This window comes from Trachemys scripta, chromosome 9, assembly GCF_013100865.1.
Source record: "Trachemys scripta elegans isolate TJP31775 chromosome 9, CAS_Tse_1.0, whole genome shotgun sequence".
Classification (NCBI taxonomy): Eukaryota; Metazoa; Chordata; order Testudines; family Emydidae; genus Trachemys; species Trachemys scripta.
In genome coordinates this window covers 97,395,648-97,409,685 of record NC_048306.1, presented here as the reverse complement: position 1 = coordinate 97,409,685, position 14,038 = coordinate 97,395,648, and the positions used below count along the sequence as shown (strand labels likewise).

At 61.9% G+C, this 14,038-nt stretch overlaps 1 protein-coding gene across 1 annotated transcript in view; it reads right to left on the bottom strand.

The window, feature by feature from the left end:
• Window positions 1–1,524: 1,524 nt before the first annotated feature.
• The window catches only part of SLC12A9 (solute carrier family 12 member 9), a 44,313-nt gene continuing 31,799 nt past the window's right edge, over window positions 1,525–14,038 (bottom strand). The window contains exons 10-13 of the mRNA XM_034782475.1: window positions 7,036–7,228; window positions 5,618–5,792; window positions 5,215–5,361; window positions 1,525–2,888 (exon numbers count right to left, since the gene is read on the bottom strand). Of these exons, the coding sequence (XP_034638366.1) occupies window positions 2,095–2,888; window positions 5,215–5,361; window positions 5,618–5,792; window positions 7,036–7,228 (1,309 nt within the window). The 3' untranslated portion in view covers window positions 1,525–2,094. The remainder of the gene's footprint in view (window positions 2,889–5,214; window positions 5,362–5,617; window positions 5,793–7,035; window positions 7,229–14,038) is intronic.

The following is a 14,038-nucleotide window of genomic DNA, read 5'->3' as shown; positions in this document are numbered from 1 at the left end:
ATTTTCAGCCTGGCTCTCTCTCCGCACTTGGCAAACACCCCCTCATCTCCAGTCAGAACGCTCTCCCCTAGCCCGGCGCTGGGGCCACGTCACCCCTCTCTTTGCTCCCCCTGTGACATTATTGATATAATCTGGGACCATATAGATCATTGTTGCAACCAAGGTCCTGTAGTGGCACCCAAATCTTGTATAAAGGGGGTCAAATGGGGTGTCTAAGACAAGGTTATGGTTTACTGGTTATGATTATGCTGTCTATATGTGTGTATCAATTTTGTAGTTGAAGTTATGAATATTGGCTCTATACTGTCTGTATGGCAAACTTATGCTATGCTGCTGGGTGACATCCCAGACAAACTGGTGTTAGCTCTGCCTAGCCTGCTTGATGGCCCATTAAGGACCATCAGCTATACAATGGACCCATTGAGAGAAGGCAAATATGCCTTGAGACTCAGCAAAGTATGCAGGGACTGGCCCATGTGACTCCAGACTCCATTTTGCTGTAATTTTCCACAGTAAGGACAAAGAGGTGTTCTTACACCTGGAAAAGACTATAAAAAGGCTGATGCCTCATCTCCATCTGGTCTTCAATCCTGCTTCATACCTCTGGAGGAACTTTGCTACAAGCTGAAGCTTTGAACAAAGGACTGAGGACCCATCCCAGCTGGGGATGTATTCCAGAGACTTGATTTGAACCTGCAGTTTATTCTATCGCTGCTGCAAGCCTGAACCAAGAACTTTGCCATTACTGTATGTAATTGATTCCATTTAACCAATTCTAACTCTCATCTCTATCTTTTTCCTTTTATGAATAAACCTTTAGATTTTAGATTCGAAAGGATTGGCAACAGCGTGATTTGTGGGTAAGATCTGATTTGTATATTGACCTGGGTCTGAGGCTTGGTCCTTTGGGATCAGGAGAACCTTTTTTCTTTTATTTAGGTATTGGTTTTCATAACCATTTGTCCCCATAACGGGTGGCACTGGTGGTGATACTGGGAAACTGGAGTGTCTAAGGAGATTGCTTGTGAGACTTGCGGTTAGCCAGTGGGGTGAGACCGAAGTCCTCTTAGTCTGGCTGGTTTGGTTTGCCTTAGAGGTGGAAAAAAACCCAGCCTTGGGCTGTAACTGCCCTGTTTGAGCAATTTGTCCTGAGTTGGCACTCTCAGTTGGGTCCCACCAGAACCGCATTGTCACCCCCCCCCTCCAGCGCAGCACACACAAACTGCTTGTCTTCGCCTTCCAGGTCCACCCGCCCCATCACCTCTCCTGGACGCTCGCCTCCCATCAGCCCACGCTGCCAGCCTCCCTCGCCCACCTTGGCTGCCTGTCACACCTGGCGGGAGCTCCCCGGGACCATCCCCAAAGCTACATTATCCCCCTGCAAACTCTCCCTTCCTGGGACGCCAACAGCAAACAGGGTGGGCTCAGGCTGCCGGTGGGCACGTGCTGCACCGGGGCACCTGCCGGGCTAGCGCAGGGGACAGCTGGAGACGTGGGGGCAGCGTCAAACCCAGAGACTCAATGACCCAGGCCAGGGCTCTGCCTGGAGCCTCCCAAGGCAGATTTATTTCAGTAACACGTTTCAGTGCAAATGAAGTTACTGGCAGCTTCAGGGCACGGGCTCTGCCCATCGTCCACGCTGGGCTGAGGCCATTTTACCTGCCAGCTCTTGTTCCCCTCCACGCCCCCCTACATCCCAGCCGGCCAGGGAACGCGGAGACTCCAGAGCGTTCGTCACGTGCTCCTTGTGTCTCCTGACAACCGGCCTGTCACCACCAGGGCCGGCCGGAGTCTCCGTGCCCGTCACTGCCGCTGCCCAAGCTTCTCAGGGGCTGACCGGTTCTCCAGCTGGGGCAGTCCGAGTCCCGGCAATTACCAGCCACACGCACCAGCTGCGGGTGTGACTAGCAGAGCAGCAGTGGGGGTGCAGGAGGCCTGAGTGAGCGCGGGGGCGGTGTAGGGAGTCCCTGGGTGAGGGCGGCATGGGGGGAGAGCTTGGGGGGGTTCTCTGCCAGAGAATCCAGACCGGGAGGCCGGGCCGAGTACCGCAGTCCCCTGGCCCGTTGCTGTGCCAGGCCCGGGGGCCGGGCCGGGCTAGAGCTCGGTGCTGGTGACGGCGCTGACACCGTGCACCAGCAGGGTGGGGCCCAGGTCCCGGGTGAGCAGCTCCAGCTGGTGCAGGTAACTAGGGTAGAGGTTGGTGTCGGCGGGGGGCCGGGGCAAGTAGAGGAAGCGGATGGTGGGCGAGGGGCTCTGCTCCAGAATCAGCCTGTTGGCTGCTTTCAGGTATTCGTCAGAGATGCAGGTGGCATTGCCCGGGAAGTTCATGGCTGCCTCCGCCGGCCTGGCCCGCTGCTCCTGCTGCTTCTGCCAGTGCAAGGCCACCACGGCGTCCCAGGGCACCATGCGGATGGAAGCCTGGATACGCAGCTCCTTCAGCAGCTGGCGCAGCTTGTCCTCCTGCCCGCGGGTCCTGGCCCCGGTCTCCACGCACAGGAAGAGGCGGAGCTGGGCGTGGCGCCAGGAGCGTACCATGCTGAGCACGCAGGCCATCTGCAGCAGGAAGAGGCTGCAGGTGTCGGCGTAGCGGGCGCTGTCGGGGCGCAGCAGGTTGAGGGGCCAGACGTCGATGGAGGGCGCCCGCGCCTTGTCGAAGTGCTCGAAGGAGCGAGCCAGCATCACGTTCCGCAGCATCTTCACCGCATCGGCCACCACAGCCACGTACTCCTGGGGCGACAGCCTCCTGGGGGCTGCGGCCCCCCGCACCGGCGGGAAGATCAGCTGCGCCACCTCCTCGCCGCCCTCGAAGGCCGGGTGCTGCGCCAGCCCGTCCCGGGGCGCGGCGCCGTCGTAGAAGCCCAGCACGATGGTGTTGGGCCTCATGCCACCTGCGGGAGAGCACGGCCCGAAGTTAGCTGCTGGGGCTGGCTGCTCACAGACATCACCCTGCCAGCCGAGCGCTCCCAGAGTCCCAGCCCAGCCTGTGGGGCCAGCGCGTCTGTGCCGTGCGGTGCTTGGGGGCGGCGCCTCGGGCTCCAGGTACCCTGTGCTGGCGGCTGGCCTGCCCTCAGAGCAGCACCGAGGCTGGCAATGGCCCACCGCGCCTCCCTCTGCCGGCCTATCTGACTCAGCGCCTAGCAGGTGCAGTTCACTGTACCACCGCTTAGTTCCTGGCTCTGCGCAGTGGGGCAATTGAACCCCCGGGGCCAGGTGGGGATTTTCTGTACTATTGTTACCAAGCTGATGTGTGCCTCAGTTTCCCCTATATGCTGCAGGGCTATCTAGGGGGCAGAAAGGGCTGTTTGTTCTCTGCAGAGGCTCAGAGGCTCATGGCTTCTGGCTGTCTGGGGCCTGGGCCCCATAGCAATGGAGCGGTTGAGAAGACAATGGCAAATCCAATCACTGGGACTTTGATACCAACGCCAAGCCGCAGTGTTTGCCCAGCTGGGGAACAAAGGCTGGGCGGGGTGAGCTGGAAGTTAAGTGGGGGCTGTGGGGAGCAGTCCGGGCCCACACCTGAACAGGGACACAGAGAGATCACCGGGGGGCTGGAGCTCTGGCTGACCAGGATGGCCCAGGCTGTAACTGTCTTTTCTCTGGGCTCACCAAGGACGCCCTGTGCTGTGTCCTTGGACTAATAAACCCGGCTGGGTGCCAGCGCTGGCTGAGTGCCCTGCGGGTGCTGGCGAAGGGCTGCTGTCATAACTATAAAGGGAAGGGTAACCGCTTTCCTGGGTACAGTACTATAAAATCCCTCCTGGCCAGAGACTCCAAAATCCTTTTACCTGTAAAGGGTTAAGAAGCTCAAGTAACCTGGCTGACACCTGACCCAAAGGACCAATAAGGGGACAAGATACTTTCAAATCTTGGGGAGGGGGGAAGGTTTTTGTTTGTGCTCTTTGTTTGGGAAGTTGTTCCCTCTTGGGACTAAGAGGGACCAGACATCAATCCAGGTTCTCCAAATCTTTCTGAACAAGTCTCTCATATTTCAAACTTGTAAGTAAACAACCAGGCAAGGCGTGTTAGGTTTATCTTTGTTTTCTCAACTTGTAAATGTACTTTTTGCTAGAGTGTTTATCTCTGTTTGCTGTACTTTGAACCTAAGGCTAGAGGGGGTTCCTCTGAGCTCTTTAAGTTTGATTACCCTGTAAAGTTATTTTCCCATGCTGATTTTACAGAGAGGATTTTTACCTTTTTCTTTAATTAAAAGCCTTCTTTTTAAGAACCTGATTGATTTTTCCTTGTTTTTAGATCCAAGGGGGTTGGATCTTGATCCACCAGGAGTTGGTGGGAGGAAGGAGGGGTGATGGTTAATTTCTCCTTGTTTTAAGATCCAAGGTGTTTTGGATCAGTGTTCACCAGGGAATTGGTGAAGAGTTTCTCAAGGCTACCCAAGGAAGGGAGTTAGCCCATTGGGAGTGGTGGCAGCGGACCAGATCTAAGCTGGTAGTTAAGCTTAGAAGTTTTCATGCAGGCCCCCACGTTTGTACCCTAAAGTTCAAAGTGGGGAAGCAGCCTTGACAGCTGCATTGCCTCCTGAGTTTGTACGGGTCTCCCTCAGGGGTCTGCCTCAGTGGGACTGGCTGAGCGGAGCTCCCGGTGGGAAGCAGGGGGGCTGCAGGCCCAGAGGCCCGGCCTAAGGAGGCGGTGAAGCCGTGGGGCTCACCATGCAGGAAGATGAGACCCCTCGGGGGTCTGGCACGCTGGAGGGGGCCTCCCAGAGACTGTTCCAAAGCTGGGCCCATGACCCCGATCCTGTGGGTCCGTCACAGCAGCCCTCGCGCTCTGCCCCGGCTGGGCACCATGCCCTCGGTGAGGAGTGGGGATGAGCCAGTTGGCCTCCCGGGGGGAGCGAAGCCACGTCCTGCCCGAGCTCTGTGTCTCCACCGGCTCCTGCCACCTGGCAGGGGAGGGCAGGGGCGACACCCACACGCAGGTGAGTCGCCCTGGCACGCACACAGAGTGCTCCCCCAGCTCAGGACCAGGCCGAGGGCAGGGAGGGATACACGGGCAGTCCCAGGCTCCACTGGTCCCAGAGCCCGCGGCTGCCCCAAGCAGGGAGTGGGCAGGGCAGGCCAGTTCAGGCACCTCTGCTCCATCCCCACAGCTGCCAGGCGGTAACCCTGGTGGCTGGGCCGTGGGCCCCCCTCCCGCAGCGCCCAGCTCGGGGGCTGCAGGTGGCGAGCGGCGTCCGCGAGGCGGGCGGGGACTCACCCAGGCCGGAGATGAAGAGCAGCTGCTGGACGCCGTGTCTCAGCGAGTCGGCCAGCGTGAGATTCACAAAGGCTTTGATGTTCAGCCTGTCGACCAGCAGGAGCCAGGAATCGGCCTGGGGCTGCAGGGGGTCCGAGGGCAGGGAGTCTGGGGAGAGACGGGGCAGCGTCAGGCCCTGCGCGCTGCGGCTGGCGGTGAGAACAGCCCCCTCCCCGAGCTGCCAGCCCCGGGCCCCACATCTGGGGGGAGCTCAGCTCCGAGGCATCCCCCTGCAAGAGCAGTTCCCCAGGTCCCCCCCACCTGGTGTCACCCCCAGCCCCTGAGCTCTGCTCCCCTAGGGCCTGGATCGCCCGGGTTTGCTCTGTCGCCACGGCAGCCCCTCTGTGCCAGGCCCTGCTCTCACCTAACTCCGCCAGCTCCACGTGGCCCAGCACGTACAGGCCGCTCTTCTTCAGGTCGTTGATGAAGCTGATCAGCTGGACGCTGGACCGGGGGTTCTGCACCATCAGCAGCATCTGGGGGCGCCAGAACTTGACGTGCTCCTTACGGACGTCCAGCATCAGCAGATACTTCCGGACCTGGCGGCAGGGGCAGAGCGGGTGGTCAGGGCGGATAGACTGCGGGGGGCGGGGCGGATTCAATGGCATCTCGTTAGCCCTTGGCCTGCCTGAAGGCAGGCTGGCATGGTCTGTGTGCCTGGCATAGGCCCCTCCGCCCCCAGCTGCCCCCGCCCCTCCCACTCACCCCGACACAAGGAACAGGGGACGACCCAGCTCTGGGTCTGTCGGGAGAAAGCAACGGGGTAATGAGCAGGTGGGTGGGGGCCGTGCTGCCCGCCTGCCGTAGACCGAGAAGTGAGGCGCTGGGCCTGGCAGCCCCTGGCTGCCCGAGGGGAGGGTGGGGGGAGGGTGAACAGCCACGCTGGTAGTGGGGGGAGGGGCAGGGAGGCCAGACAGGGCTTCGGGGAGAGTAGGCAGTGGGGGTGGTGGTTGCTCCTCCCGCAGGAAGGGCCAGTAGCCGCCCTGTGCCAGGGTGGGGTGAGCGCTGGGGCAGGCTTCCCCGCCAAGTCCCACCAGTGCCCAAGCCCCATCTACACTAGGGCACACACTGCCCCACGGGTGCAGGCAGCCTCAGGTACCCCTCCGGGGAAGGGAGAGTCCCTCTGCAGGACCCCAGGAGACCCCCCCGCAGGAGGGGTTTGGCAAAGAGCCTCCAGGGGCCTGAGGTCCAGCTCCTGAAAGGGGCTGCGGTACCTAACTCCCATTGGACCCCAGTTCCAAGGGGTGACTGCGCGAGCCAATTGGTAGGGTCTGGACAAATGGGTGAGTCCCACCACGCAGGACCCAGCTGGCCATTCCCTGCAGGGCGTGACTCCGCGGGGTCCCCTTGGATTTACACCGGTGTCAGCACGAGAGGAGACACACACCCCTCCCCCCCCCCCCCCCCGGTGGAACCACAACAAGGCGCGAGTTGCCGAACGCCGCCCCGGTGCTCCGTGCAGAGGTGCTGCTCCCAAGAAGCTGCAGCCGGGCGATCAGCAGCATCCATTAAGCTCTAATGGGAGTTTTCAGCGCTGATCGGATGACTCCAAAGGACAGGCTGGGTGGGCGATGTGCCTCCCGCACCGGAGCGCGAGCCCAGCGCTGGGGAAAGGGGCCAGATACAGGCTGCGCCGGGGGGCGGGAACGAGCAGGGACTCCCGAGGCGGCAAGGTGAGGGCAGCGGGGGAGGAAAGTGCCCCCGATCGCCAGCAGGGAGGGAGGGAGACACCTGGGAGGGGGCGGCCCAGCTAACCTACCCAGCGGAGGCGCCCACGCTTACCTGGTGGAAGATGAGGGCCTGGCTGATGTAACCCCAGCTGCTGCTCGGGGACAGGTAGTGCAGGGCCAGCAGCAGCAGCAGCATGAAGGCCACGCTGGCCGAGGCGTAGATGGGGCTAATGAGGAACATCATGACGCCGCAGCCCAGGATGCCTAGCACGCAGGTGTGCCAGGTGAAGTACTGGAACGTGGGCCTGCAGGGGACGGCAGAGACGGGTCCTCAGCGCGGTGCGTGGGCAGCAGGAGCCGGGAGCCACGCGGGCAGCTGGCCACTCGGCTAGGGAGCAGAGCGCCGCGGGCTAGTCAGCCTCAGATGGGGGTAGCCTCGGGGTCGGGCTGGTTCTAATCCAGCTGGGGGCTTGTGGAGGGATCTGTCCCCCAGGAGAGCGGCCAAGGGGAGAACCGGACCCAGCATGACTGACCCCTCTGGCAGGGGCATTGGGAGAGGCCAAGCACTACAGCCTGTGGGTCCCAATCCCCATCCCAATCCTAGCCCTTGGGGCCTGCAGGATGGACCTTCCAGGCCGGGCACTACCCCTACCAGCTGGGCACAGCGAATCCGTCACAGCTCAGCTGCCTGCAATGGCAGGAGCCACTCGTGTCCCGTGGCACCAGCGGGCACCGGCTCAGCCTTCTGGCTGGTGAAAACGGGACAGACACTGGCTAGCCACTTGCCTTCATCCGGCAGGGCCCTGAGCCCGGCCACACCCCGTCTGTCTCCCCACTCAGCATCCGTGGGGAAGAGCCCTCCCCAGCCCCCCCGCGCAGCAGTGGCTGGGGGTGGGGGGCATGGGCCGAGGGCTGCTTTATCGCTGGCAATCCCTAGTTGTTTTAATTTCATACTGGGGGCTGGGGGCTCGGACCTGGGGATGAGCCCAGTGGAAACGCAGTTCCCCGGCCCGGGGGCGGCGCTCGGGAGGGGCCGGGATTTCCAATGGTGCATGTTATTAAAAGACAGGCGTAGCATCGCAGGGTTCAGCTTGGGGGGGGCCGTACTTGGTTTAATTAACCGGTGCTCATCTCACCCGCTGTCTGAGCGAGATTGCTTGGGAAGATTTAAGGAAGGCCGGTAATGATGCTCCCCACCCCCAGCCGCCAGCAACAACCCTGCAAAGCAGGGACAAGGGCCAGAGAGGAGGGAGGCGGGGGGGAAAGAGGGGGGCTGCTTCTCCTCTAAAGGGAAAAAAAGGTGAATAATAAAGCGAGATTGCGGCTAAGTGGGGAATCGATCCTCATAAACGCTCCCCCCAGCCCGCTCCCCCCGCCCAGCAGCACAGCTGGCTGGGACGTTAACTCTTAGGACTCTGACAGGCAACGTGCATGTTCCCCCACGCCCCTCCCGCCCGTCTCCGGGAATCGTGTTGGGGATGTGTACACCCAGAAGCGCTGCGGTACCAGAGCACCAGCTACCCCCTGTCCCAGCACCTCACGGGGACGCTCCATTAGCCGAGGGGGACCAGCCCACTTTGGGAGCGGACGGTCCCAAGTCCCGCTCTGCCAGGACCATTCCACTCCAGCCCAGCAGTGCCTGCGTCGTGCCCCGGGGTGGGGAGCCGGGGGCAGCCCTGACTGCCCGTACCATGGAGCCAAGGGCTGGGGTCTCAGCAGGCCAGGCCGCTCAGCCAGCCAGACCCATCCCCTCCCTCTGGGGGGCTGCGGGTGGGCACAAGCTGCAGCCTAGGACGCCTGGGGGGTGCTGGAGCACGGTCTGCTCCTCAGCCCCCACGGCAGGCGCGTTCCCTGCCTGGCAGGCCCAGGGTCCCTTCCCCTTGCGGCTGGGGATGGGAGCCGGGTTGCCGGGCTGGAGAATGTGACGGGAATGCAATGGCTCGGCGCGCCAGGGCCTGCCAATCACCGCGGAGAGCCGGTGCGGGGTGTCTGATAGCAGCAGCAGTGATCGATTGGGGAAGGCATTTTATCCTTCATCTCCAGGCTCCCCGCGCGTAATCAAGGCTGAGGGTCCCGAGCCGGAGCTGAGCGGCACTGCCTCTGCTCTCGCTGGAGGCGACTGGAGCAGGTCTGGCTGCGCCTCTGGGGAAGCGCCCAGCACCCTGCAGGATGGGCCCGGGAGGAGCCCACTGCTCTGGGCTGAGGGGTTGGGAAGCCCTGGGGCAGGCAGCACAGGGAGACTCCTAGCCCCAGCGCCACGCCGGGGCCAGACGGCATGGGCTGGAGCAGGGGGCACGGGACTGGGAGTCAGGCCCCATGGCTCCTTGCCAGCTCTGCCACTGGCACCCTGTGTGACCCTGGGCCTCAGTTTCCCCACGAATCTTCAGGGGCAAGATTGTGTCTCTAGCCAAGCTGAATTCAGGGCTTATTTTCCTTCAAAATGTGTCTGGATCATTCATTCCTTCTCATGGAGGCCTCTCTGCTTCCCCAGCCGGCTGCGGTGCCCAGCAAACTGGGGGGGGGGGACAGGGACTGTCAATAACCATCCACTTAGTAATTAGCACTCAGACAGCAGGGCCAGCGGGACCCCAGACACACCTGAAACTACCCTGAGCTCCTCCAGCCTATCTGCTCCTGCGCCTCCCTGCAGAGCTGCCCAGCTCATCTTTGTGGGGACGCTGAAGACATTCATGTACGTGCATGCGTGTGTGGATGGGGGCACACGTGTGTGTGTGTGCCGGGGGAGGGCACAGAGTCGGTCCGCCACTACTAGCCCCCTCTGATTTTTAACACTGTTGCTTCCGATCTTGCCAGAGAACAAGCCACTCCCAGCCCAACGCCCTGCCCCCCCCCAGCGCTCAGATCTACGGGGCAAACACCAGATCTCTCCGGGCCTGGCCATCTCTCCAGTTTCCAAAGGCTGAGGAACTGGGGGCTCCCATCTGAGCGCAGGGTTTGGAGAGGACAATGCAGCCCGGCAGCGCGCTCTCCTTATGTGTCAGGCTGCTTGAGCCGAAGGGATCGTTAGCTAATTACATCGGAAGCCGCTAATTGCTCTTTGTGCGAAAATGAGCCCAGCGCTGCTCTGGGTAGAGCGGCGAACAGCCGCGGCTTGGAGGGAACGTGCCTGACGTGTCCTTGTGTGGCTGGAGCAGCTGGTCCAGCAACAGGCTCCTCTCACCCTGCTGCTGTTCCCCGGCTCCCTGAGATTTCTCCTCCCAGGGTACGGGGTGAGCGCTGGAATCGCACCCGAGAACAGCTTCCCATCATCCAGTTATGCTGCTTGCCCCACAACAGCCAGCGACTGTATTTGCCAGAAGCATTGGGGAGCAGTAACAGGCGCTAAGCTGGGGTCTACCACTTAGACACTGCAGTCTAGAATGATCAGAGACACACACTGTTGCCACAGATGTTCTCGCCTGCACCCGTGCTCCAGCGAGAGCCATGCACTAGAACAGCAGGAGAGTGCTGTGCGGGGGACAACTCTGCGGCCCATTCCCTCTTGGGAAGCTCCGTTCCGGGCTGAACAAAAGGGCAGTGTTTGGCTGAGGAAACCCACACAGGGCTTGCAGTTCCTCACATGGGGGGAGCTTGGTGCCCCGGTGCTGCAGGACGTGGCACCCCAGTGAGATACCAAGGGAACCCCATCTCCCATCTGAGTGAGAGAGGGAGCCAGCAATCATGCCAAGGGTTGGGAATCCCCTTGCCATAAGGCTTGGACCCATTCACTTCTTCATCCCTAACCTACCTGGGAGATGGGCACAGAGCATCGTCCCCATTTCACAGGTGGGCAAACTGAGGCAAAGCGGGGGAGTGACTTGCCCAAAGACAGAATCAGAACCCCGGAGTCCAGGATCCCAGGTCTAGGTCAGCCCGTGAGCTCACGAATTCCATCTACCGCTGGCAGAGCCGGAGAGCTCTTTGGGGATGATTATCGTGGTGAGAAACCGAGCCAGAGTTCTGGAGACGGCTCCAGGGCATCCCAAAATGCCAGCTATGCTGCGCCGTGGGCATTGCTGCCCGGCTTTGCTCTGCGCGGGAAGCAGAGCGGCCCTGCTGGAGAGATGCCGCGCCTCTGAGTTGCCTGCATTTGGTTTCAATTACAACCCGCTCTCGGCGCCGTATATCAAGGTGTTATCCGAGATTTACAGAGCGTGGTACAATATAATCACAACTCGGCAACAATGTACAGACCAGATTTACTTCTCCCAAGCAAATATGTCTCCGAGTAATTCATTACCCAACGGGACTTCAGCTCACAACTCATCATCAAGCCGTTACCCAATGAGACCGGCGCTCACGACGCATCACCAACCTGCTGCCCAATTGGCTCGCAGCTCAGGGTTCATCATCAGCTCGCCGCCCAACGGAAGCCATCCTCGTGCCTCGGCGCCGATCCGCTAGCCAACGGGACGCCGGCTCGCCACTCATCATCAATGCCCGGCCCAATGGGGCGTCAGCTCACAACTCACGCTTAAACAGCCCGACGTTGGTTTATTGTGCCGCCGATTTATGGCTTATAAACAACTTATTATCTGACACGTTTCAGCTCATTGAAAAGCCCAGGCCCAGGTCATAAACAATTCATTACCCACTGCGCTGCCAACAGACTGCAGGCTGACTCAGCGCCAACCCTGGCACGGGCGGCACTCACTGGAGCAGATCGTCCAGGGGCAGTTCCTGCCCTCAGCCGCACGGCCCAGTGGCTTAGCATGGGGCCAATTCAGGGCTTGGGAAGGCAGGGAGCCAATGCCCACCCTCCTCGCCCCTTCGGACCACGGCAAATCGGGACACCCACCAATGGCCCCGGGGGCCAAGGCTGACGCCAGATCGACCAAGTGCAATCCCACTCGGCGACTGAGGGAGAGCAGATCCACGGCTTCTGAGGCACACGGCCCGGCCTCCCCGGAGCAGCTGGTCTGCTCCAAGAGCCGGGGCGCTGGGCTGGAAACTGTACAGAACCGCCCAGCACCGGAGTCTGCTGCTGGTGCCCGCGGGTGGCATGGGCAGATAGTGCTGCCGCCGCCTGCCTGCTACCAGGGGAAGCTGCAATGGAGGAGAGAGGGCCTGGCAGGAACACAAGCAGCGCTCCAGGAAGTTGACAGGAAAGGAAGGGAGAGGATGTTTCCGAGAGAACTGAGGACCAGACGGAAAACCGCAGGAAGTGAAGGCAAAGCCCCTTATTTCCCAAAGAGGGAGGGCGTCAGTGAGGCTGGACCGATGGCCCCACGCTTGAAGGTCTCCCTTTCCCCCAGGGCGGGTGCAGCCAGCCGAGCGTCCCCTGCAGGCCCCACCACGGAGCAGCCGGAAGGAGCACCTGCCAGTCTGGGGGCTACAAAGCCAGTTCCACTTGTGCCAAGCTGGCTGTGGTCACCCTGGCGCTCTCAGATGGGGCAGGGCTGAGACTTGCCCCCTCCTTCTGCCAGCCTCTAGCTTTCTGGCCGGGCAGCGTGCTGGCCTCAGCAGGGATCCCCATCCCTTGCCCGCACCTTGCCCAGCCCAGAAGAGCCAGCGGGTGGCTCGGCCCAGGGCTGTGTTGTGGCTGCAGGAGCCAACGTGAAGTGGCCCCAGCCGGGAGGGATCGGCCTCCTCCAGGCTTGCTGGGTGCCAGGCTGCTGTGATCACAGAGTGCAGGGCATGGCCAGGCGGTCCCACCCCTGTTCCTCTGCCCGCGGCCCCGGGAGGTGGCAGTGACTGGCACTGGCTGATGGCTCCCGAGCCGGCGCGGAGAGCAAGGGAGGCCGTCCAGGGGTGATCACAGCTGTCACTGAGTCACGGAGTAGCCCAAGGACCCTCAGCGGGCTGGAGGACAGGCTTGGCATCTGGGGAGCTACAGGTGGCTGCAGTGGGCCAGAGGTACAAGCTATTTGTCACCCCCCTGACCCCATCACTGCAGGAGGTGGCATGCGGTGGGGGGAGGGGGAGCTGTGCTCAGCATGGGGGCTGGGCTGGCCGGGAGGCAGAGTCATGCACAGGCAGGTAATACTGAGCTCTGGGAGGGGTTAGAGCAGGGGGGGGGCAGGTCTGGGAGTCAGGACTCCTGGGTTCTATGCAGAGCTGTCGGGGGGGGGGGGGGGGGGGGTGTAGTGGATTAGAGCGGTGGGTGTCTGGGAATCAGGACTCCTGGGTTCTGATACAGCTGTGGCATGTGACCCTGAGCTATCCCTTGCCTCAGTCCCCCTCCCCTCTGCCAGAGGGGCTGATAGACACTTCCCTACTTCAGGGAGGTGGGCAGAGCGCAGCGCCCCCTTCTCAGCCAGGTGCCCGAGGGGAAGCTACGCTGGAGTGGGGAGGGGGAGCTCAGCTCAGCTGAGGGGAGAGAAGGGGCCGTGGCCGGGGGGGGGGGGGGGGCCTTGGGGGCAACCGAGCGGCTCAGCCCACCCCCCAGACTGTAGCACCTCCTTGGGAGGGGACGGGGCCATGTGAGGCAGGGCCTGTGTGCCCCCCACGGGTGGGCTGCTGTTCCAGTGGGACTGGGCACAGAGAAACCCCAGGCTCTCTCCTTCCATCCCCAAAGCCGTCAGTTGCTCACGCCCCCTCCCAAGCCCCCCCCCCTGCATCGCCACCCACCGCCTCCCGCTCCATAATAAGAGCTTAATCACAACATCCATTAGGCAGGGCCCGGCGCCGGCAATTACCATCTCCAGCAGGCCCCCGCCTGCGCTAATGCAGCCAGCTGGGAAAATTGCTCTCCGCTTCAGCACCGCCAAGGGACCCCCTCCCCAGGTCGCTCCAGCCGCAGCCCCCTCAATTGCCGCGGCAACCCTCGCACCCCCCAATCCTACGCCACTGACCCTGGCCCCTGGGGATTAGTAAGGGAGGGGCCTGGCTGCTTAGCTTGAAAGAGACACGCCGCCTCTGGGGGGCGCCGAGTTTTCCTCCCGCTCTGCTTGCTCCCCGGCCCTCTGGCCCCCTCGCCCCAGGGGCGCAGGCTGGGGCATCCCCAATCGAAGCCCCAGGTCAGTGCATGGTGGGAGATGGGGGACGGCACTGAGGCTGTGGGATACGCACGGAGCTGACGGCTTCTGCTGGGATGGTCAGCAGAGCAGTAAGTCGCCCTAGCGCCATGTGAATGGCCATCAGTAGGTTTCAGAGTCAACACCGCCATTGTGGTG